The following is a 26,349-nucleotide window of genomic DNA, read 5'->3' as shown; positions in this document are numbered from 1 at the left end:
TCTCGCGCCCGCGACCCAGTCCGAAGCTCCGGGACCCGATCGCCGCTGGGGTCCCGCGATCGGTCCCCGGAGCTGAAGAACGGGGAGAGCCGTGTGTAAACACGGCTTCCCCGTGCTTCACTGTGGCGGCTGCATCGATCGTGTCATCCCCTTTATAGGGAGACACAATCGATGATGTCAGACCTACAGCCACACCCCCCTACAGTTGTAAACACACACTAGGTGAAACATAACTCCTTCAACGCCCCCTGTGGTTAACTCCCAAACTGCAACTGTCATTTCCACAATAAACAATGCATTTTAAATGCATTTTTTCCTGTGAAAATGACAATGGTCCCAAAAATGTGTCAAAATTGTCCGAAGTGTCCGCCATAATGTCGCAGTCACGAAAAAAATCGCTGATCGCCGCCATTAGTAGTAAAAAAAAAAAAATTATAAAAATGCAATAAAACTATCCCCTATTTTGTAAACGCTATAAATTTTGTGCAAACCAACCGATAAACGATTATTGCAATTTTTTTTTTACCAAAAATATGTAGAAGAATACGTATCAGCCTAAACCGAGGAAAACAATTTTTTTTATATATATTTTTGGGGGATATTTATTATAGCAAAAAGTAAAAAATATTGAATTGTTTTCAAAATTGTCGCTCTATTTTTGTTTATAGCGCAAAAAATTAAAACCGTAGAGGTGATCAAATACCACCAAAAGAAAGCTCTATTTGTGGGAAAAAAAGGACGCCAATTTTGTTTGGGAGCCACGTCGCACGACCGCGCAATTGTCAGTTAAAGCGACGCAGTGCCGAATCGCAAAAAGGGGCCTGGTCCTTTACCTGCATTTTGGCCCGGGGCTTAAGTGGTTAATAGACATCTGTGTATGAAGCCACACAGATGTCTATCAAGTAGCACCTGAAATCGCACTGACCTTGCTACTTTGAAATCGCACTTCTTTCTACTACAAGTGAAGTAGCACAATTTCAATGTAGCATCAATGTGAACCAGGGCTTAGTGCATTCTTGTTTCAGAACTGTAATTAGAAGTAGTGAAGCCAGAGACAGCCGGGAAACTACTACTTTCAGAAAGAAACGATCACTAGTGACCGACATTTTTCCTTCCTGACCGTGGCATTGTAACCACTAAAATTTAAGAGACCCCAAGGTATCAGTTTTGAACAATTAAAAGATTAGGAATTATTGGGCACTCTCAAAGTACCACTTATTAAAGATGTCTCTCTGTTGTGTGAACTGCTTCCCAAAGCATAATGTTGCTTGCAGTCTATTAAAGATATAGATATTTCATTTAATTGCTGAAATAGCGCCTTACATTTGAAGTGACTTTGTGTCTAATGGAGCAATCTCTTTAAAGTCTACTGTTGCCTGCTCCCCCACCCTTGTTTACAAGCTTGTAAAGAGCATTATTAAAAATGAATTCATTGAAATGTTAGACAGCAGTGATACAACCAACCGGGCGTGTACTCCATGTTCCAGCATGTATTATATGCGATAAGCTTATTCCCAGAAATAAAAAAAAATACATGCTCATGTGTATACATTCTGCTGGAAAAAACTTGCCTTATTACCAGGAGTAACCCTGCAAGAATAAAGACATTTCTCGCATTGAAAAGCTAAGCCCACATTTTTATATTTTTAAGATGCTTGAATTAAAATATTTAAAACTAAGGGCCAGATTCACAGCCAGGCGGCGCAGCGTAACGTAACCGATTTAGGTTACACTGCCGCAAATTTTCTGGCTAAGTGCCCAATCCACAAAGCACTTACCTGGAAATTTGCGGCGGTGTATCGTAAATTTCCCAACGTGCTTTGCGCGAAGTTACGACGCGCCGACGTTTTGTGAATCGCGACGGATAAAAAAGACTTGCGCCAGGAAAAATAAAACATTTAAAAAAAAATGGAAAGCGACGCGGGAAAGACGGGTATACTTTTACATGGTGTACTAAGTTTAAAAGGTGCCCTATCTTTGCGACGGCAAACGAACACTTGCGGCGATGTAACGACGGGAAAACATTTTGTGGATCGCCCTAACTGCTAATTTGCATACCCGACGCTGGTTTACGACGCAAAATCCCCCCAGCGGCGGCCGCGGTACTGCATCCTAAGATCCGACAGTGTAAAACTATTACACCTGTCGGATCTTAGGGATATCTATGCGTAACTGATTCTATGAATCAGTCGCATAGATAGAAACAGGGTTACGACGGCGTATCAGCAGATACGCCGTCGTATCCCTTTTGTGAATCTGGCCCAAAGTAACTAATAAGCAAATAAACTGTTTACTCGGCTATTTATTCTATGGAGAACATATAACCCCAAATATTTTTTTCACTGGCACCATAGAAAACCCCCAGATTTCCATACATGTAATGATGGTCCTGCTCAGTGCTTTTTTTCTCAGACAATAGGTGCAGGAACTCCCCCTTTCCAGGGTCACCCCTTTTCTCCGCCCTCTACCCACCTCCCAGTACCGCCCCTTTTGGACAATCTAGAACCAAGTATATATTTGTGGTGCTAAGTAATTTGTATGGAATTTGGTAATGATATCAAGAAAAGCAGTAAAATAGATCCCCTGCAGCCAGCAACAATAGATCCCCCAACAACAATGGACCACCCACAACAAAATCCCCCCCCAGCAACAATAGACTCCCAGCAGCATCCACAGATCTCTGCACAGCCAGCATTAATAGACTCTCTGGCAGCCATTAACAATAAACCCATCCCCCAACAGTAGATCTCTTTCAGCAACAACTTACCCCCCAGCAACAATAGGTCCCCCGCCAGAAACAATAGATCTCCTCAGCAACAATAGACCCCCCTGCAAAAATAGATCCCCAGCAGTGAGCATCAGTACCCTGCAGCACACCACAGCACCCCTTGCCATTACATACAGTCAGTCCAGGAGGTGCCGGGACTGCGTTCCCCCGCGTTCCCGCTGAAAAAAAGCCCTGGTCCTGCTGATCTAATTCATGATATGGAGATGCCCTAAACTCCACAGGCACCAGTGCTTTTCAGGTTTCAATACCACTAGATCTATGTATATGTTTGTTGGCCAATCTCGCAAATAGTTAAAGCGGAGTTCCAACCACAATTAGCATTTTTTAAATGTATGTCCTTTCATCCTGCGTTTTTATAATATAAATCCGGTTACTTACTATTTTACAATCCGCCACCGATCCGCATAGATATTCAAAAAAGATAGTTTATAAAACTATGTCTACACTGTTGTCATTTTGCTTGTGGGCATTGTGAAGCCCACAAGCACTTACTTCCTGGAAGTCTTGGATGGGGAGTGATAATTGGACAGCGCACTGCATCCTGGGAAATGATGACACACATTAACCAGGAGCATTAGAGGGAGATGATGTCAGAATCCTAGGTGCTTTCAAAGGCAGATTTCGTGGAACCGCATAGCAACAGGCATTTCCAGATGAGTAAAAAAAAAACAATTTTTTTTTTTACTTTTTTAGGTCTAATGAGCACAATAATGAAAACAAAAATTTGGGATGGAAACTCCACTTTAAAGAGGTTGTAAAGTCACATTACACAATTACTTGTATCCTATCTGTTTTAGAAAGAAATAAAGTGCAGTGTTTGTGTTTCTTTTAAATTATAATCCTAAATCCTTTTTTTGCACAGCTCCTCTGTGCAGTATTGTGATCTTTTTCTGCTCTCCTTCACGGATCTAAGAAGAGCAGCAGGAGGGGCTGAGATTCCCTACTGATGCCAGCCAGTAGAGGGAGGTCATATGACAGCACAGAGGAGCTGTGCAAAAAGATATTTAGGATTATAATTAAAAAAAAACTGACATACCGTATTGAATATCTTGCTAAAACAGAGAGGATACAAGTAATTGTGTTGTTTATTACATTGAAATAGAGGCAGGAAGAGGGGGGAAAGGAGGGGAGGAGATCGGCTCTCACACACAGACTAGGAAATGACAGGCGGGGAGGGGGAGAGGGAGAGACTGTGTACACACAGTGGGATGACAGAGGCATGTAAACTGACTACGGTATCATGGATCAGTAGCCATGATTGCCTTGGTCAGCACACACAGGGACACAGGAACAGGTATTTTAGATCAAAGAAAGGGACAAATTACACTGCAACAGCACTATGCTACTGATCATGCTTTAAAGCAATGTTTCTTAACTCCAGTCCTCAAGTACCCTCCAACAGGTCATGTTTTCAGGATTTCCCTCAGATGAAATGGCTGTGGTAATTACTAAGGCAGTGAAACTGATCAAATCACCTGTGCAAAATAATGGAAAGCCTGAAAAAATGACCCGTTGGGGGTTGTTGAAGACTGGAGTTGAGAAACATTGCTTTAAAGAGCATTTTCTTCTTTTAGACCCCTTTCACACCGAGGCGCTATACCGCTAAAAATAGCTCCTCCACCGCTTCTGCCCATTATAATCAATGGCCACCGCAGCTATACCGCCGGCAAAGCACCGCTGCAGAGACACTTTGTGGTGGTTTTAACCGTTTCTCGGCCGCTAGCGTGGGCATAAAAGCGCCCTGCTATCGGCTGAATAGCGCCTCGAAATTGACGATAAAGCGCCGCTAAAAATAGCATGCCTGCACATCAAGAGGGGGTAGGCTTCCTATCTGACATCACAGATGGGACAAATTACATGTATCTTGTCCCATAGAGAACTGCAAAATGTAAAGGTTGGGAAGGGTGATAATTTTTTTCTTTTCACAGCAGGAAAATGAATAGGGGACCAGGACGTCACAAAGATTCTAATCATTTGTTCTAATCTTTTCCTACTACTGTATTTTTATTGCTTGCCCCTTGCCATATTAGTGTCCATCCACACTGACTTAAAGAAAAGCTGCTTCTACAGGAGTCTTGTGGTTTGCCTGTATGTGTCCATACACATTAGGACGTTTAGGGACATATTTTAAAGTGGCATTAAAATCTCCTTAAAAAAAAAAAAAAATCATGGCATACTAACCTGCTCTCTGCAGTGGTTTTTGCAAATAGCAGCCTGGATCCTCCTCTTCCCGCCTTGGCGCTCCTAACTCCTCCCTCCCACCAAGTGTCCCCAGAGCAAGCAATGGGGGCACCTAAGCAGGCGCACTCCTGAACGGCGGCTCTGCGTGACCATTCACACGCCCCCAATGGCTCCCGCAGCTGTCTCAGTCAATGAGGCAGCAGAGTCCCCAGGGAGGAGAGGCCCTTATGCACATTGTTGGATTGAGATAGGGCTCAGATGAATATTGGGGGGCTGGATGGGGATGCTGCACACAGAAGGTTTTTTACTTTCATGCATAGAACACATGAAAGTAAAAAAAAAAACTTGCGCATTTGGAACCACTTTAAATTCAGGGTTTAGAAGCAGAATAAAAATGTTTTTTGAAAGTAAAATACTCTGAAAAGTCCTATAAAGGCAGTAGAAATGAAATTAGGATAGATTGACAAAAATCCTTCAGTAACAAAGTGGTGCACATGATGTCATACACTAATCAGTTCCTTAACCCATCTGACAGATGCATCCACATTTTATTTTAGTCCTATCAGTTCTGTTATATATATATAAAACAAACAAAAAAAACACTTAGGAGAGTCAAGATAAAGTCTGAAAAAAGTTTAAAGATGTTAAAAATCAGTCAGTGTGAAAAGGGTTCAGAGGGTGCTCCTTTCCCTGTATTGCAAACTTATTAGCAGTAAGGGCCGATTCACACAGGGGCAACACGACCTCCAGCACGACTTTGGCCCCTTTCACATTGAGGAGTTTTTCAGGCGGTACATCGCTAAAAATAGCGCTGCTATCGCGCCTGAAAAACTCCTTCACTGCAGACTCAATGTGAAAGCCCGAGGGCTTTCACACTGAGGCGATGCGCTGGCGGGAGACAAAAAAATCTCCTGTCAGCAGCATCTTTGGAGCGGTGAGAGGAGCGGCATGTATACCGCTCCTTCACCGCTCCTTCCCATTGAAAACAATGGGAAACCGCGGCAATACCGCCCGCAATGCGCCTCTATAGAGGCGCATTGCGGGCGGTATTAACTCTTTATCGGCCGCTAGCGGGGGTTAATACCGCACCGCTAGCGGCTGATACCCGCGGCAATTCCGCTAAATAGCGGCGTTATACCGCCACCGCATCTCCCGCCCCAGTCTGAAAGGGGCCTAAGGGAGGCAACTTGGACACGACTTGAGTATGAATCATGAGGCAACTTACAAGGCAACTTCAAGTTGCCTCCAGGACAGTACAAGACAACTTCAAGTCGCCTCCAGGACAGGAGGCTTTCCAGTGGCCAATCAAACAACAATCGGCTCTGTGGGAGGGAGGGGGAGGGAAGGGTTTGTCTGAGAAATGTACGTTCTCTTCCTGTATTGTTGCTTCAGTTAAGACAGTGATCCGACTTCTGAGGCAACTTCCATTGAAATTGATGGGTACATATTTCTTACAAGTTGCCTAGAAGTCGGATTGAAGTAGTACAGGAACCTTTTCTGAAGTCGGAGCGACTGCAGTAGTGTGTATTAAGACGGCTTCATTCACTTACATTGATTTTCTCAACCACGCAACTTGGGACGACTTGGGGCAACTTCAAGTCGGATCCCAGGTCGCCCCAGTGTGAACCGGCTCTAATTCACAGACACAGAAGGAATGGTTGAAATCAACATTAACATGAGCCTGACAAATACATTAAAGATAGGGATGTCTAATATCATTTTTGATGTGTTCTACTCTTTTTATTGTAGGGCTTAGATGAATCATACAGAGTCTCTGGTCCTGAGACACCAAGTTTAGTAACTGAAGTGGAAATGGATCTTGATAGCTATCAAGTAGCCCTTGAAGATGTCCTCACTTGGCTTCTTATGGCAGAAGACTCTTTTCAGGAGCAAGATGATATATCGGAAGATGTAGAAGACGTTAAACAACAATTTGCTACTCATGAAGTAGGTTTGACTAATTATGTAAAACAATATAGAAAAATGTAGCTTTACTTTGACTTATTGGCTCCCTACCCAGCACCATCCTGTGGTAGGACAGTGGATGAAGAAGCAGAAGATTATTGAGCTCATCTCCTGATCACTCTGCTTTGTCTCTTTATCGGCATGCTCCTTGCACTGAAGCACCCTTGGCTTCTTGTTCCGCACCGCTCTCCCTTTTTTTAGCTGTTTTGTACAGACTGTACAGTAAACTTCAAGATGTTGATACTCAGTCAAGTCAATGCACTTGATAAGCCAAGGTGTATATTGTTCACAGCCAAGCAAACCTGTATCCACTATAAACACCCAAATAATAAAAGCAGTACATTTTGTTTGTACTTGACTGGATAATAGATGTGGCTTATTCATGAAATGCGTTGAGATGTTTGTTGGCCCAGTAGGGATCCACATCTTGTAACTATATTATTTGGATTTGTATAATCTTTACAGTATAGGTGTGGACAGGCCTAACTTAGAGATGTGTCTTTGTATTCCTTGTTATATGATTATATAGGTTAAAATAGATTAAATAGTACACTTTTTTATTTTTTTACAAATCAAAATTTCCTTGTACTGAATAAAAATCTTAAATGGTTATTATTCATGTACCTAAAAAGGCCCACTGGTTTCTTTTTTCTGATGAGATTGTATACAAGGGATCTAGTACACTTCATTGGAGTATTTATGGGGCTGTCTCTTACAAACCAGGAATTCCCAGGTCATCTTTCTAGTTTATTTCGATAGAAGTGAATACAGTTGATGCAAAACGTTTTCTTTTTGGAAGGGAGTGGAGAGATTAGAACACCTGTAATTGTTGCCTGTGCCCCCGTTAGGGAGATTCTTCCTCTCTTTTTTTCCTGTTTATCGTTATCATTGAAGGTGATAGAAATTCTCACATTTTGGTTGCCCCCCAGAACAGTAATAGAGGAAAAATCTTCCAATGGGGACATTATTTCTACTAACCCTGGTGACAACCAGTGATTCTCTCACTTTGGAACGATTTCCTGTTTTGACTATGATACAGGAAGTGAAAGGAAATCTCCCCAATAGGACTTGAATGGCAAAAAAATCTGGCAAGGGTTATAACTCTCTCTTACCCTATCCAAATTTAAATTGAAATTTTTAGCTTTTAATGGCAAAATTATACTCTTTAACCACTTCCCGCCCGGTCAATAGACAATTGACGTCCGGAAGTGGTTCTGAAATCCTGACTGGACGTCTATTGACGTCCAGCAGGATAACATGCTGGCGCGCGCCCGTGGGGGCACGCAGCGCGGCGATCGGTGGTGCGGGGTGTCAGTCTGACACCCTGCATCTCCGATCTCGGTAAAGAGCCCCCGGCTCTTCCTCACTCGCGTCTGACAGACGCGAGTAGAAGAGAGCCGACCGTCGGCTCTCCTGACAGGGGAGGTATACGCTGATTGTTTATCAGTGTAGCCCCCCCCCCCCCCCCGCAGATGCCCACACTGGACCACCAAGGAAGCCACCAGGTCCACAAGGGAAGGGGGCAACGTGGATGGCCAGGTATGTACCACATGGCCATCCACATGGTAATTTTTTTTGCAATAGATGCCGATCAGTGCCCTCAAATGGGCACTGACTGGCAACATGGGCACAACATAGGAAACATTTAAAAAAGTGATGCCCAGCAATGCCACCATCAGTGCCACCCCTCAGTGTCCATTAGTGCCACCCCTCAGTGACCATCCATGCCCAGCAGTGCCCACCTACCAGTGCCCATTTGTGCCACCTATCAGTGCCACCCATAAGTACCCATCAGTGCCACCCATAAGTACCCATCAGTGCCGCCTATGAGTGCCCATCAGTGCCGCCTATGAGTGCCCATCAGTGCCGTATACCAGCGTCTATCAGTGACCATCATCAGTGCCCATCAGTGCCACCTTTATCAGTGCAACCTCATTGGTGCCACCTTATCTGTGCCCATCAGTGCCTCCTTATTAGTGCCCATCAGTTCAGCCATATCAGTGCCCGTAATTGAAGAAGAAAATTTACTTATTTACAAAATAAAATTACAGAAAAAAAATAAAAACTTAATTTTTTTAGAAAAAAATCTGTATTTTTTTAGTTGTTGCGCAAAAAATAAAAATCGCAGAGGTGATCGAATACCACCAAAAGAAAGCTCTATTTGTGGGAACAAAATGAAAAAAAAATTGTTTGGGTACAGTGTAGCACGACCGCGCAATTGTCATTCAAATTGCGACAGCGCTGAAAGCTGAAAATTGGCTTGGGCAGGAAGGTGCGTAAGTGCCTGGTATGGAAGTGGTTAATGAACACAATATGTACAATGTTTAATTTGCCCCTCTTCTTCTTCAGGCATTCATGATGGAACTGACAGCACATCAGAGCAGTGTGGGCAATGTTTTACAAGCAGGAAACCAGCTGATTGCCCAAGGTGATCTTTCGGTGGAAGAAGAAAATGAGATCCAAGAGCAAATGACCCTCCTGAATTCACGCTGGGAAGCTCTCCGCTTAGAAAGCATGGATAGACAGTCTCGGTTAGTTAAATTATTTCAAATTTGGTCACTACCTGGTAAATAATATACATATAACAGAGGAGATGAAGCACAGATCTTCTTGTTTTTTTCTGTATTCAAACTTTCATAACAGAAAGAACAATAGTTTCTGGCATCGCTGCCCTTTAACAAAAATGGGCGGTGACGCCTGAAACAGTTGTTTTTTGTAATTTGAACATTTGATTATTTTTGTATACAGGCCTGTTTTTGTGGCTACAGCTGTAACATTTTTTGTTATATTAAAAAACACCCAAATAAGTTTACGGACAGTTTACAGTTAATCCAGAATATATGTGTCGCCACTATCATATAGATGACCGTATACATTTACATATACACACATTTTTTCACATTTTCCATGTGTTGCTTTAATATCACGGAAACAAAAAACAGAGTTTAATTAACAAATCTCTCTTTATTACTGTAACATAAACATATATGGATTGTTACCTTTATGTTGTCTGACACTTTTATGCCTGTGTTTACTTCCTCTTTCTGTTATAGTAATTTGGAAATTCTCCCAGTAGGGATACCTGTTCCAGCAAATATTGTCAATAATGATTTTCTCTCCAGTACATTACATAGCATACCATATACACACACTCATGAATCCTGCGTATTATTACCCCACCAGACTTGCTCTATAGGCAGATATTATAGGAGCTGTAGTTTTATAGCATTGCCATCAGTTAAATGTTATACATGCCTTAGTTAAAGTGGATGTAAACCTGAATAATTTTTTTTTAATGAAGACTTCTAGCTGGTACAGTAGAGGATGTCAAGTCATCTGTGCCCAGTCTTGCCACAAAGAGTTAATCCAGCTCTGAGCAATCCTCTTGTCTTTTTTGTAGTAGGATAAAAAATGACACAGTTAAGTTTGTGTCGCCACATCCCCCACTGCTGTGACTGACATCTGATTTCTTTATCTCATGAAGGAGCACAGAGCAGAGAGAGAGTGTTAAGATTCCAGCTTCACATCCCCCCTCCTTTCTTCTCCAGCTCTCCCAGGATTGGCTGCTCCACACTTCAGCATGATTGGGCATGCTGAAGCCATGTGGTGCCTTTCCTGAGTTTTGACTGGATGTTACTCAAAATTCAGGAATAGGACAGTAGGAGATGTGGTGGATTATTTTTAGCTTCTCCTTATAAGCAAATAATTCCAATCCGCTAATAAGCGCCCTTTCAGCCTTTTGGTATAAAGCATCTTAATAAACCCACTTCCCGTATTAGTAAACAGATATGACCACCATGCTTACGTCCTTAGTTCCATCGCTCGACTGCCTCTTGGTTTTTATTCATCGGCAACAAAAGAAATGGCAAACAGGAAGTCATGGCCCCAACAGTCAATCGCTTCAACCATGTGAAATTACATCACAGGAAACGGTATTACAGGATATGACAGTCAGCAGGGAGCTCATTCAATACTGCTCAGGGTAACCAGTATATAGTAAGATCATTCTACTTGTTCTTACAGGTGTGAGAGGATCTGCGGGGACATTGCTACTGCTGGTGTCAATATACGGTACGAGTATACCAACAAGGCAGATATCAATGTCCTCTTAAAAAAGCAGATATGTATACAAAAGGGATAGCGTAGCCCAGAGGTCTCCAAACTTTCTAAACGAAGGGCCAGTTTACTGTCCTTTGGGCTTTAGGGGGCCGGACTGTGGCCAGTGGAAGTAGAAAATATCCTGGCATTAGTGGGAGTAAACATTGCACCATCATTGGTTTTAACAGGAGGAATAGTGCCCCATGGTTGGATTCAGTGGGAGGAATAGTGCCCCATGGTTGGATTCAGTGGGAGGAGTAGTGCCCCATCATTAGTCTTAGCAATAAGAATAGTGCCCCATTATTGGTGTCATGGGGGAGGGATAGTGTCCCATTATTGGTGTCAGTGGGAGGAACAGTGTCCCATCATTGGTGTCAGTGGAAGGAATAGTGTCCCCATCATTGGTGTCAGTGGGTAAAATAGTGTCCCATCATTGCTGTCAGTGGGTAAAATAGTGTCCCATCATTGGTGTCAGTGGGTAAAATAGTGTCCCATCATTGGTATCAGTGGGAGGAATAGTATCCAATCATTGGTGTCAGTGGGAGGAATAGTGTCCCATCATTAGTCTTAGCAATAAGAATAGTGCCCCATCATTGATATCAGTGGGAGGAATGCTGGATCATTATTGGTGTCATTTGGAGGAATAGTGTCCCAAGGGCCAGGGAAATGCAAGCAAAGGGCCGCATCTGGCCCTTGGGCCGCAGTTTCGAGACCTCTGGTGTAGCCACAAGAGAGATTTAATATGTTTTTCTCATTATGCGGACTTCGCCCACACACACAGAGGACACGTTTTCAAGCCCATGAGAAGGTTTTCATACTGGCAGTTTTACTGCTGGTCCAGATTCAACCCAAGTGCGCTCTGCTAGAGCTCTCCTCGATTAAATCAAACACAGGGAGACAGATGACAATCTATAAAGCACACATCCTAAAATAAAATGTCCACATGAGTCCATATAATAACATTTCCACAACAGAGTGTAGAGGTGGGCGGGGAGTCTTGTGACATCACGACTCTGCCCATCGATCTCCGGCAAAGACACCCACCCACTGATTCCAGAGTTTTGCAGGGCTCCTACTGCTGAAGGAGGTGACATTTGCAAGGTAGGGATACATGCAGGAGGCTTGCATGTATATATACATTAGTACTGTTCCATTTGTTTATACTGGGTGACTGGTGAGATTACATCCAATTTAATATAATGAATATTCTTCTTCTTTACTATTTGGAAGGCAATTACTGTATTTGTTGGCGTATAACACTCACTTTTTTACCCTGAAAATAGAGGGTAAACTGTGCCTGCGTTTAAGTTAGGGTGTGTGTTATATGCCGATAAATACGGTAATGACCAGAAGTTCACACTAAACTGAATAATTTGTTGTTGGTGAACTTGTCCTTTTTAGTAGAGATCTTTAAGTTCTCACTGTATTGAACTGTATTGGGTTCTGACTTTATTATTAATAAACAGACAGCAACAGTCAAGTCCATCCTGCTGGCTTTATAGGTGTGTCTGATTTGAACTATTGGGATTTTAAAAAAAGGAGCAGTTCCAGCGTGGAGCTTTCATGTTTTATAGAAAGCACAATGGTAAACGGTGGGAATAGTGAAAGTTTATGTGTGGTTGAAGAAGTTGTGGTTCTTAGTGCCTGATCTAAATGACATGCTGTAGCCATCGTACATATGGTCTCATATACACCCAATTCTAGTGACATGATTTATTAGCTAACATGAACAGCCAGATAACATGAATAACTAGAAGGACATAGTGACCAGAGGTGTTGCTTATTTAAGGAGCACAGATGTTCTTTTCCCATGTGCTTCTTCCCCAAATTCTCTTTCCCTGGCTTGCAATGATATCTAGGCCCTCTGTTACATGTTTACCTCACTCTGGCTGTAACAAATATACTAATCCCTCGTTTCAGCTCCACTGATCCAGCGGTTGTGTATGTGTGATTATAAATATTGAGGCCTGAACTTGAAATTACAGTGAATGTTATACTATGCTTATTTTGATAGCAAAATGTAAAATTCTCTTTGGGCATTGCTATTTTTGAGAATGTGGTGTCCAAGAACAAAACGGGCCCCATAGCTCCAAACACAATACGTTTCTGCTGTAGATTTGGGGATAAAATGGAAAGGAGATCGAACTGGTGATTTACAGCTGATTACTCCACATTGGCCATCAGAAGTAAAGGCTACAGTGCTTGAATATGTGCTACACTGTGATTTGACAAAAGCGGCAGTGTTTTTACCTCATTCAGCTATAACTTTATGACCACCAACCTATAAGTGAGTAGGTTACTCTTTTGCCACCAAAACTGCATTGGCCCATCAGTGCATGGGCACCACTAGACCTCTGAAGGTATGCTGTGGTATCTGACACCAAGCTGTCAGTAGTAGATCTGTTTTTGTGTTTTGTGTTACTCAAACCACTCTTGAACCATTTTTGCAGTGTGGCAGGGTGCATTATCCTGTTGAAAGAAGCCACTGCCATCGTTTACATGAAGGGGTGTGCTTGGTCAGCAACAATGTTTAGATAGGTGGTTTGAGTCAAGTAACATTTACATGAATGGCAGGACCCAAGATTCCCCAGCAGAACATTGCTCAAAGCTTCACACTGCCTCCACTGGCTTGTCTTCTTCCCATAGCGCACCCTGGTACTATCTCTTTCCCGCGTAAACAATGCACACGCACTCGGACATATATATGATGTAAAACAAAACATTATTCTTCAGACCAGGCCACATTCTTTCATTGCACTACGGTCCAGTTCTGATGCTCATGTGCCAATTGTAGGCACTTTTGGCTGTGGACATGGATCAGCATTTGCACCCTGACTGATCAGCGCAAGCCCATACACAACAAACTGAGAGGCATATTTTTTAACTCATCCACTATAAGGACAACATGTTTACTGGCTGTGTTATTCACGTTATCTGTCAGTGGTCATAGTTATGGCTGAACAGTGTACATTTACAAACACACACACAATCTAAAAATACCCCCCATTATCGGGTTTTTAGTGGACATGTCAGAAATAACTACCTCCTATCATTGGTGTTTAGTGGCAGCAATAAATACACCCTTCCCTTTATGTGTGTCAGTGAAGATAATATATACTGCCCCTCCCCCTCCCACCAACACCAACCTAATGTGTTCAGGGACAGTGTCAGCAATGACTCTCCCCCACTCTTCCTTGCAGCAATACATATGCCCTACCCTTTATTGGTGCTCAGCGGCAGCAGTATATTTCCCCATTTTTTAATTAGAGCCTATGGCCTCAATAAGTGCTTCCTCTCATTGCTGTTCAGTGGTTATTTACCTAAATGACACTCCCCTGCTGAACCGCTGCAGGCCTTCCTTGGTTTAATAATTTATTTCCTGCATCCATTCTGATCTAAACGAAGACCTTCTTACAGACCAGGCTTCTGCTGCTGAATGCAGAAATGTCTTTCATTTCCTCTGCTTTTGCATCACATGATGCATATAAAAATGGGGTGGGGTGGAAATATTTGCCTACACTCTGCCTAACTATTAGATCTGTAAAAATTGGGAAAAATACTGCGCTAACTCTATGTAACAGCAACAGCTCTATAATGCAATAAACATAAACATTTATAAAGAAGAAAGTGAAAGCTGCGCTACAGAGTGAAGAAGCAATATTGTGATCAGTCCGTCATGTGACAAAGTGCATATACCAATAATATAATATGTGACCATGAAATGATTATTGAAAGTATGATCATAAATAATAAAAGAGGATGAAGTGTCCATAAAAAACTAGTGAGAGAAATGTGTGAATATTGGTGAAAATATAATCACATCCAGTGTAAAAAATAATAAATGGAAAGTCCCACATCTCAAAATTGGAAAGACTGTGGTAGGCCAACTAAGGTGATGATGGAATATTGAGAGGATGAGACTCAAAGGGAACACCAATGAAAACACATTTGCTCCGCCACCGTCTGAGTAAACCGCTTACCAGAGGCAAGTGGATACCAGGCCTGTCAAAAGAATCTGCAGCACTCCAATCAATCGATAGAATCCGAATCCAATGGGAATAGGTATGATCAGTCGACTCCCAGAAAGCCACCAATTATGCCCCAAACTCCTCTGCCGCCTGATTCAGCAACGTCTCCTCTCTATGCCCTTCCAAATGGAATGTCCTTTCGTATGCACTTTGTCACATGACAGACTGATCACAATATTGGTTCTTCACTCTGTAGCGCAGCTTTCACTATCAGATCTGAAAGTAGGGCAAAATTTACCTGCACATAGGTAAAATTACTACTATAGATTGGGGCCACTGTAAACATGTGGGCGAAGCAATATGTGGCTTTGCAATTAGTAGTGGTAATATATAAACAGTATACCATCAATAGAGATGACAAATAGGAGTTTTGGGGGTAATCCACAAAAGAGATACGACGGCGTATCTACTGATACGCCGTCGTATCCCTGTTTCTATCTTTGGAACTGATCCACAGAATCAGTTTCCAAGAGATAGACAGAAGATCCGACATGTGTAATTGAATTACACTGTCGGATCTTAAGGATGCAATTCTAGGCTGGCCGCTAGGTGGCGAGGCCATTGCGGCCAGCCTAGAATATGCAAATGAACACTTACGGCGATCCACGAACATTCCGACGGGCCCGTTGCGCTAATTCTACGTCGTTTACGTCGAGTTGCGCCGAGTCCTATTTGACTAAGCCCTATTAAGTATGGCCGTTGTTCCCGCGTCGAAAATTCAAACTCTACGTCGTTTGCGTAAGACGTCCGTGAATGGCGCTGGACGCCATTTACGTTACCGTCTAAGCAAATGACATCGGAGCGACGTCTGTTAGCGCAATGCAGGTCGGGTAATTTACCCGACGGAGCATGCGCAGTACGTCCGGCGCGGGAGCACGCCTAATTTAAATGGGAATCGCCCATTTGTATTAGGAACGCCTTGCGCCGGACGGAGTTAAGTTACACAGCCGGAAATTTCCAGGTAAGTGCTTTGTGGATCGGCACCTAACTTGGGAGATTTGCGGCAGTGTAACTTAACTCTGAAAAGTTAAGTTGCGCTCGGCGGCTGTGGATCTGGCCCTTTGTTTTCTTATTATATACTTTGTTATATACAATATTGTTTTATTGCTCTTTTGATTTGGTACCGTTGTTATGGAAGACCTTAGTACTGCATGTTACATTGAATGAAAATGTCTAACTTGAACGGGTAATTAACCTCCATGCTTATATGCATTATTGTCCCTTTTAGTTTTTCTCATAGTTCGCTGAAGATTTACTACTAAAGCACTTTGTACAGGCATGCCATGCCCATGTACTAGGTGAAAACCCTGCTTGTAGCATGCAATTAGGTTTTGAGATTTTATCTTGCAAACATTCTTGTTTTACCTGGTTTAACTTGTTTTTTACTTTGCTTCTTGGAAGGCTGCATGAAGTGCTGATGGAGTTGCAAAGAAAACAACTGGACCAGCTGTCTGACTGGTTGACTGTCACGGAAGAGCGAATTCGCAAGATGGATACAAAGTCATATGGGGATGATTTTGAGACCTTTAAAAAGCAAATTGAAGAACACAAAGTATGCAAAATCATGTCATTTGTGTTCTTTTTATTATTATCAATAGTTTTATATTTTCAACATATTCTTATGGGTGTTTGTCCTATAAAATAACAACTATTTTTCATCTTCTATAATTAATGTTTTCTAAATCATTTGATAAGTGTTCTTTACAACCCTTTTTCTGGATACATACAGTATTGGCAGATACAACTATCTGCCCGTTACTTACAAAATTCTGGAACCCTACTCTTGGAACATCCCCTAGGGGCCATGGCACGGTCCTGCCATTTTCTGATGATCTTAGTATGTCCTTTCTTGCAAAGTTTGATTTTTACTTTTGTCTCATGTAAAAGAATCAGAGGCTTATCAGAAAGTAATATAACATATATACTCGAGTATAAGCCGAGTTTTTCAGCACATTTTTTGCTACTGAAAATGCCCCCCTCGGCTTATACTCGAGTCGCCTTTTTTCCGCCTGATCTCCCGGACTTTGGGGACCTGGTACCAGCTGGTCATAGGTCCCCTGGACCCTGATCTTGGCACACATGTAGCCCCAGTTTTCCTCTACAAGTGTGCAAAGTTTGCTGCCTGGAGGACCTCCGGCCGGGGAGCACCGATTTTTTTCAAAGCCAGGCACCCCTTCTATATACTCCCATGTTAAACTTAAGTCTAGTCATGGACACAGTGAGGCGTGGGCACAGTGAGGCATGGACACAGTGAGGCACAGTGAGGCATGGGCACAGTGAGGCATGGGCATAGTGAGGCATGGACACAGTGAGGCACAGTGAGGCATGGAAACAGTGAGGCATGGGCACAGTGAGGCATGGGCACAGTGAGGCATGCACATGGACACAGTGAGGCATGCACATGAACACAGTGAGGCATGCAGATGGACACCCTAGGCTTATACTCGATAAGTCAATACGTTTTCCCATTTTTTTGTGGTAAAATTGGGTGCCTCGGCTTATATTCGGGTCGGCTTATACTTGAGTATATACGGTATTAAGATTCTGACCAAAACATTTTCTCTCCCATACCTAAAACTTGGTGCAGAGAAACTGACAGCCCACTTGTCAACTGAAAGGCCCCTTTCACATTGAGGAGTTTTTCAGGCGTTAAAGCGCTAAAAATAGCGCTGCTATCCCGCCTGAAAAACTCCTGCACTGCAGAATCAATGTGAAAGCCCGAGGGCTTTCACACTGAGGCGATGCGCTGGCGGGAGACAAAAAAATCTCCTGTCAGCAGCATCTTTGGAGCGGTGAGAGGAGCGGCATGTATACCGCTCCTTCACCGCTCCTTCCCATTGAAAACAATGGGAACCGCGGCAATACCGCCCGCAATGCGCCTCTATAGAGGCGCATTGCGGGCGATATTAACTCTTTATCGGCCGCTAGCGGGGGTTAATACCGCACCGCTAGCGGCTGATACCCGCGGCAATTCCGGCGGTATAGCGCCGCTATTTTTAGCGGCGTTATACCGCCACCGCAGCTACCGCCCCAGTCTGAAAGGGGCCTAAATGGCAATTTTAACTAAACTTTTTTTTTTTTCATGATTTTAACAGTTTAGGGTCCATTGAAGGGCAGAGCTTGAGAAACATTGACATAGTATTGTTTATGTATAGTAAGATTATGCACAACAGTCTACAGTCAACTAGTTCAGATGCAGAACATAAAGTCATTCCTATTTTCCGTTTTATAATATTGGAAGGCATACAGCTGCATGTAGAACAGCTACATTTACATTCATTATGGGGCATTGGGGCGTTTGTATTGAGAGGCATTGGGGCATATTGCTGATCTATGCCCAATAGCTTTAGAAAAACTATTTAGAGGAGTGCATGTACAGGTAGTCCCACAAACAAACATCCGACTTGCATACTACTTGTACTAATAAATGGAGGGAGACAACAGGAAGTGAGAGACAATCTACCCCTATGAAGGGAAATGCACTCTTGTAAAGCCCTGTACACACGATCGGGTTGTCCAATGAAAACAGACCGATGGACTGTTTTCATCGGACAAACCGATCGTGTGTGGGCCCCATCGGTTTGTTTTTCATCGGTAAAAAAAAATAGAACATGTTTTAAATTTTTCCTATGGATAAAAAAACAATCGTCTGTCTCTCGGAAGCATTGAACTTTTTTTTTTCCAGCATGTCGTAGTGTTTTACGTCACCACGTTTTGTCACGGTCGGATGTTTGACTGTTGGTGTGTAGGCAAGACTGATGAAAGTCAGCTTCATCAGATATGCGACGAAAAAATCCATCGGACTAGATTCCATCAGATATCCGATTGTGTGTATGAGACTTAAGAGCTATCATAGGGAAAAAGGTGTCTTCACTGAAGCTTTCTCACATATCGTTGTTTTCACGACAACCCAAAATTTTCAAAATCAAATTGTAACAGGGACAGAAAGTGAGGTGGAATCTTCTGAACAGCCCAGACAGCAAAACAAATGTTACAGGGGTGTTAACCCTTCTATATGCTATCTCTCCAAAATGTAAAAAAAAAAAAAAAATGTTGGCTAGAGTTACACTTAAAAAAATGACTTAAAACTTAAAAACAAATTAAACTTAAAGCAGAGGCTCCGCCAATTTTTTTTTTTTTTTAAAAGCTAGCAGCTACAAATACTGCAGCTGCTGACTTTAAAAAAATGGACACTCACCTGTCCAGCGCGCCCAAGATGTCGTCAGCCTGGGACGAGCAATCGCTCGTCCCTCGGCTGCCCCCGCCGCCATCCTCGGTTAGGGAATCGCAAAGTGACGTGTTGCGGCTTCACTGCCCGGTTCCCTACTGCACGGGCGTGAGTAGCGTGCCAAGGCGTCACTGGTCCCCGCTCTCTCCTGGGAACAGTGTGCTTACCAGAAGACAGCGGGGGCTGCGGGTAGGGGCGTGGCTGCCGCAGTTCCGTATTCCCGGACGTGGGTGCAGATACCTGTCTTAGACAGGTGTCTGCATCCCCCTCCCCCTCTAAGGTGCCAATGGTGACACCCAAGGGGGGGGGGGATGGTTCCGAAAAAGCGGAAGCTCTATTTTTGGGTGGAGCTCCGCTTTAAGAACAAACCTACCTCTAAAATCCGGGGACTGCCTGAAATTGCTATCCAGTTGCTTGTTTTGTTGAATATAACTTAAAGCGGATGTGCCAGTATAAAAAAATATTAAAAGCCAGCAGGTACAAATACTGCAGCTGCTGACTTTTAATATTAGGACACTTACCTGTCCTGGAGTCCAGCGCCGTCCGCAGCAGAGGATGAGCGATCGCTCGTCTCTCTGCTGCTCCCCCCGCCATCCTCAGTGAGGGAACCAGGAAGTGAAGCGCTCCGGCTTCACTACCCGGTTCCCTACGGCGCATGCGCGAGTCGCGCTGCGCCCGCTGATTGGCTCACACGCTGTGTGCTGGGAGCCGAGTGTTCCCAGCACACAACGGGCGACAGACGGGAAGTCAGAAAAACCCGTCTGTTGCCCATAGCGTGTGGCCGGAAGTGGGTGCAAATACCTGCCGATCAGCGTGAGTTCAATTTTAGGGTGGAGCTCCGCTTTAAAGGGGTTGTAAAGGAAAACATTTTTTTCATAATAAGCATCCTTTACCTGCAGACATTCCTCTTTTCACTTCCTCATTGTTCGTTTTTGCTCAGAAGTTGCTCTATTTCTTCTCTGTTCTGTTCACTTCCTGCTTGTCTGATTTTACTGACCACCGTGATGGGAGGCTTTACTGTGGTGGTCAGTAACGTGCTCACCTCTCCTGGGAACTACATCTGTGCGGCAGGACGCTCTCTACGTGTTAGAGACTTCAAGGAGTTGTGAATTACTGGGCGTGCCACAATTCATACTGGGAAATGTAGTTCTTACATGAACGAGCGCCGCAAACCAGGAAGTGAATGAGAGAACAGAAACTAGAATGCCGGAGGTGATATAGATGAAGGAATTTAATAGGTATTTACGTAGGATGAGCTCCGGCGTGTTCGCATAGAACACGTGCGGAGCCCGCCAGGAAGTCGGCACCCGCGCTGCGCTAATAACAGCCAGGGAGACATTTCCCGATGCTCGGCTGCAGAGATCGGGAAATGTCTGCCTGGCTGTGATTAGCGCAGCGCGGGTGCCGACTTCCTGGCGGGCTCCGCACGTGTTCTATGCGAACACGCCGGAGCTCATCCTTATTTAAGGGTCTCTGACCTTGCCGGGTCTCTTCATCAGGTCCTTTCTGTCCAGAGTTACATTTGGGGGAAGAAAACTCTCAAGCAATCATCTTTCTGTGGGTTCCAGTCAGATATATATTTAATATACAGCTGTGATAGAAGAGCCCTACTCAGTAAGGGTTCCATTAAGCCGGCCATACACGGTTCGAATTTCGAAAGAATTTTCTATCGAAAATCGTATCAAAGAATTTTCGTACGAATTTCGCACCGTTGGTGGGCTGCAGCAACAACCGATTTTCGTGTGGCAAACAAATTTGAGGAATCCGACATGTTGGAAATTTTTCGAAAAACTAACGATTTTCTGATCAATGATGGGAGAATCGTGCGAGAAATGTAATAGAAAAAAAAATGCGCATGTGCAAGAAAAGAATATTCCCGGAGAGAAAAGAATATTCCCGGCAACATGAAGGTGTGGTCGGCCGAATTTCGAAAATCAATGGTAGCATCATCGGATCACAAAAAAAAAAAAAACTTTCTGAATTTGAAAAGAAAATTTGTTAGAAATTCGACCGTGTATGGCCTGCTTTACTCAGGTTTAAGATTTCACTAATTAACACAGTTTTTTTTTTTGCACACTACCCACCACTATCACTTTTCTGCACCTGTGCTGTGTCCACCTACCAGATCAGCCCAATTTGAGTTGTGTCTCAGTCTACCTGAATCTGTTTTCTCATCTTTATATGTAGGTGCTTTATCACTACAGCATTCCCTCTCCCCTCCCTTAACTGGTCATACAGCCTTTGGTCCTAGATTATTAGAATATTAGTGGATGCTAATGCATTTTGCTGTGGAAAGTTATTGGAACTCTAGTCCAATAAAAGGGACAAACTCTAGTCTTATAAAAAATTGAGTTCCCGGTTTTAAAATTGGGGATGTCAGAATCACAAAATAATATTCCATTTTGATTTATGGCGGTGTAATGGCAGAATTGGCAGTGTTAGTCTGACTGGGCCTTGTTTTTTATGTATTTATTTTATTAAATTTTTTTTAGATACAGTTAATGTTAAATTACAGTAAGTTGGTCTGTATTGTAATTTTTTTTAAATGCACAATTTTGTAAATATTGGGTTATTTATATTTTCTTTATTCCTTACTAGAAACTACAGAATGATCTTGAAACTGAGCAAGTGAAAGTTAACTCTTTAACCCACATGGTGGTTATTGTGGATGAGAACAGTAGTGAAGGGGCTACAGTTGCACTGGAAACACAGCTACAGGTCAGTGTTTTGTAGTACAATGTTGTATCTTACTGAAACTACATTTTTTTGCATTTTTTTAACATTCTTTTGCAGGTAAGTGTCACATAATGGGCTAGTATGCGATGCATACTAGCCCATGATGCTTTTAATTTCCAGGCTTTTCAGTATCAAAAGAGGAAGTAAAACCCATCAGAGTTTACTTCATATTTAAAGTATACCTAAAAGCAAAACTTTTTTTTACTTGTCGATAAATGACAGAGGGATTAGAACACTTGTCAGTTTTTATTGCTGTCTATGTCCCCATTAAGGAGATTCTGGGCCAGATTCTCAGCAGAGTTACGACGGTGTATCTCAGGAAACACTGTCGTATCTCTGTTTTTCGGCCTGGGTATCTATGCGAGTGTATCCTAGAATCATTTTCGCATAGATACGGCCAAGATCCGACAGGTGTAAGTGACTTACACTGTCGGATCTTAAATGTAATTCGCTGCCGGCCGCTAGGTGGCGTTTACGTTCAGGTCTCATTTGTTTATGCAAATGAGCCTGATACGCCGATTCCCGAACGAATTTGCGTTGCGTAGCCGTCGCATATGTCTTTTGCGTAAGCGTAAGGTTACCCCTGCTATACGAGGGGTAACCTTACGGGTCCGCGTCGTCTTTTCCCGTCGGGTACGTCGTTTTCCTAAGTCGTTCTTGAATACGACTTTACATCAATGACGCACACGTCGGCGTCATTGACGTTTTCCGTCGAGAACTGGAGCATGCGCACTGGGCTATTTTAAGCCCGGCGCATGCGCAGTTCGATCGGCACGGGGCGCCCTTAATTTAAATACAAGCCGCCCTCTTTGAATTACGCGGGGATACGCCGGGCCAATTACACAATGCCGCCGCAAATTACGGAGCAAGTGTTTGAGGAATACGGCACTTGCTCCTGTAAGTTGTGGCGGCGTAGTGTAAATGGCTTACGCGACGCCGCCACAGGATCTACAAAAATCTGGCCCTCAGCCTCTATATTTGTCCTGTCTGCCATTAGCATTGAAAGTGAAAAGAAAATCCCAAATTTTGGGTTGTCCTCAGAAAAGTAATAGAGAAGACATCCTTCAATGGGGGTGTTTCACATATGGCTACCCATCATATTTGGCTACGCGCTGGAGTGCACATGTGCGACGCCGCCATATGCGTCCCAACACTTTTACAAATGTGATTGGTAGCCGAATGTGACGAAGAATATAGCTACAGAATTTAGCTGAAAGGAATTTGTGAACATTTTAGTAATTGCTTTTCGATGAGAATTTAGCATTTGTAAAAGTGTTGGAACGCATATGGTGGCGTCGTGCATGCGCACTCTTGCGGGTAGCCAAATGTGATGGGTCGCCATATGTGACGAAACAGGGGCACTAGTTCTGGTGATCTGTGGATCCTCAAGGAATTCTCTTAATTTTCAGGGATTTCCTCTCACTTCCTGTTTTAGCTATTGGACAGGAAGTGAAGGGAAATCTCCGCAATGGGACACAGGTGGCAGAGAAAAATCTGACAGGGGTTATAACCATCCCTTGCTCTATCCAAAAATAGAAAAACATGTGCCTATAGTTTCCTTTAGGTGTGAAGCAGTAGTGAAAGGTAGAAGCGCTATCATTAGCATGACTGTATAAAAGGCTGTAACAAGCAAGCACACAAGCACATACATGTCATATTTCTTGTTAAAGGGTTTTATTGAGTTTACAAGAGCTTACATAACAAAGATGCTAATTGCACTTACATTTCATATTTTAAGGGAGAGACCTTGCTTCAGTTTCTAAATACTTTCTCTAATCCCTTTAGAAACTAGGAGAAAGATGGGCTGCGGTTTGCCGTTGGACAGAGGAACACTGGAGTAAGCTGCAGGAAGTTCTTATCCTCTGGCAGAAGCTTCTAGAAGAACAGGTATGGAACATCCCAGACTTCTGAGCCCTAGTGATAAAAGACAACGTCAATGCATAACAGCCATTTCTATCAATTAAAGTTGGCCATACATTATACAATTTTCTTGTTCAATTTATTTAGATTTACTGTCAAGTATTTAGGGTATTAAAGTTTTAAGTATTAAGTATGCAAGGACCTGCCTGATTGCATCTAAATTGAAAAGTGTTTAGGTTTGACCTCATATTATATGGTTTTGGTAAAGCTAAAGGAAAATTGTATGAGAAAGTTGTATAATGTATGATCAGCCTTAAAGAAGAATTAAACCCTTGGTAATATTTTTGTTTACACCTGCAAGAGAAAGGCATAATGAGCTAGTATGCACAGTATACTCTTGCACAGAGTAGGTAAGTATGACATGTTTGTTTTTTTTTAAAAAAAACCTTTACAATCGTTTTAAGAATTCTTAGAAGTATTTAGTATTATATATATAAGTTTTTCAAATTACTGGAAACTCGCTCTGCAACAAGACCAATCATCCCCTTTAATTGAGAAGTAATGAGGGGTAATTGACCATGCGTGTTCCAAATCTGTTCCTTGGACAAGTTGCAAAATACATAATGGCAGATACTGCTGGCATGTATGAGTGTGCGCTGATTCCTCTCTGCCAGCCTAGGACCACTCTAGGAATTAATGCTGAAACTGGTGAATTCATTTGGCACAAATAAATTCATATGTGCATATCAATTGTTCACATAATATAATGCTGACATCTTGCATTATGTTGCCTAGTTTTTGAAAAACTTGCACACATTTATTGAAATGTTGTACTGATTCTGGCTGTAAGACCCCTTTCACACTGCAGCGCCACTGAGGCTGCATTCACACTGTAACGCCGCGAATGCGGCGTATTTTGCCGCGATTTGTGTTTTTTTTTTTTTTACAAATCATTTCCATTGCTGTCTATGGCCGAACGCCAATGCCGCCTGAAAAAAGGGTCCGGGACTTGTTTTCAGGCGGCAGGCGTATGGCGTGAGATGTGAACCATCTCATAGACAGCAATGGAAATTCGCCCCTCCAGCTTATAGAGCGTCGGGCGTCGGGCGTTTTGTCGCCTAGGTGTGAATGGAGCCTAAAACAGGACTAGTGTTTTAACTGAGTTTTTCGGGCGCTAGTGGGGTGGAAAAAAGTCCAGTTTTGCGGAATTCATTTTAATGGGAAGGGGCATTTTGGAAGCATTATTTATAGCGCCCTCAAGCTGCCCCAAAGATGCTGCTTGCAAGACTTTTCCTACTGTCCTGCAAGCACACCGCCTGTGTGTGAAAGCACTCATTGCAATGAATGGGAGGCAGTTTTCAGGTGCTTTTTAGAGGCTTTTTCTAGTGCTAAAACGCCTAAAAACTGCCTCAGTGTGAAAGGGGTCTAAGTGATTTACCTAATTGAATACATTTGACTTTTCCTTCACATATACAGTTAGTCTGGGTGTGTTCCAGTAATTCTCATCCATTTTAAGAATTTACAAAAACCACATTTGTTCTAATTTGTCTTATGGGGCTACCAATATTTTCCTATAAACATGATTTTATTTAAGTGTTTAAGTGCAATCTACAGTCAACAAGGTAATAAAATACTTTTTTTCTTGTTTGATCAATGATAGTGTAGACAATCATGTTGAGTTACTAAAACTGGAGTGTATAAAACCGGGTGTAGCTTGGCATAGAATTCAATCCACTTCCAGTTTTATTTTTTTCTCAAAACTTAAGGCTCCGTTCACACATGTACAACTCCAAAGTCACGCAATTTTGAGTGCAACTTTGATGCGACTTTTACCCTTTCTGGCACTCAATTCGCATCAAAGTAGTGGCAGAACCTTTTCTAAGTTGCTGCAACTTTAAGTAGCATAGATTTCAATGGGTTTTATTTAAATCAATTGGCTGCGACTTGTGTCCAGTCACATAAATGCGAACGGAGCCTAAGACCCCTTTCATTTTTAACAGAAAGAGGTTTTTATTAACAAAACAGTATTACAAGATATGCATTAGTCGACAATCAGATTTGCATAGAAACGATGACAGTCAGAAACAAGCAATTTCAGCGTTTGCAGATTATAAAACAAAGGAAAATCAAAAAGGAAAAGGGAAAATAATAAAAGTAAAGTAAGCAACGAGGTGCGAGTTTATAGCTCTCCCACCCCAGCCCACCCCAACCGTAAGCCACCAGGCGCAGACCCAACCGGAGTCCTCCTCAGAGTACACGCGGGCAAAAGACCGTCGCCCCTGCGCCAAATCCCCAAATAACCAACCAGAACGTGTAAGGACCTCAGTAGCTGATCGAAGTGGGCAGCGCCCCGAGAGAGAGGGGGGGCAACGGCCCCCATGCCGGGTGGGGGGGAATCCATCTTTAGTCCCCCACCCCCCCGCCCCCCCATCCCCGCGCATCCACCCAAGCCGACCAGACCTTAT

General features: G+C 43.0%; 1 protein-coding gene across 8 annotated transcripts in view; it reads left to right on the top strand.

The window, feature by feature from the left end:
- The window catches only part of UTRN (utrophin), a 910,930-nt gene that overhangs the window by 213,402 nt on the left and 671,179 nt on the right, over positions 1–26,349 (top strand). For all 8 annotated transcript variants that reach the window (XM_040350827.1, XM_040350824.1, XM_040350828.1 and 5 more), the window contains 5 exons: positions 6,719–6,916; positions 9,284–9,465; positions 16,462–16,612; positions 21,887–22,006; positions 23,810–23,911. In XM_040350827.1, the coding sequence (XP_040206761.1) occupies positions 6,719–6,916; positions 9,284–9,465; positions 16,462–16,612; positions 21,887–22,006; positions 23,810–23,911 (753 nt within the window). The remainder of the gene's footprint in view (positions 1–6,718; positions 6,917–9,283; positions 9,466–16,461; positions 16,613–21,886; positions 22,007–23,809; positions 23,912–26,349) is intronic.

The sequence above is a fragment of the Rana temporaria genome, chromosome 4, assembly GCF_905171775.1.
Source record: "Rana temporaria chromosome 4, aRanTem1.1, whole genome shotgun sequence".
Taxonomy (NCBI): Eukaryota; Metazoa; Chordata; class Amphibia; order Anura; family Ranidae; genus Rana; species Rana temporaria.
This window is presented reverse-complemented; position numbering and strand designations above follow the sequence as displayed.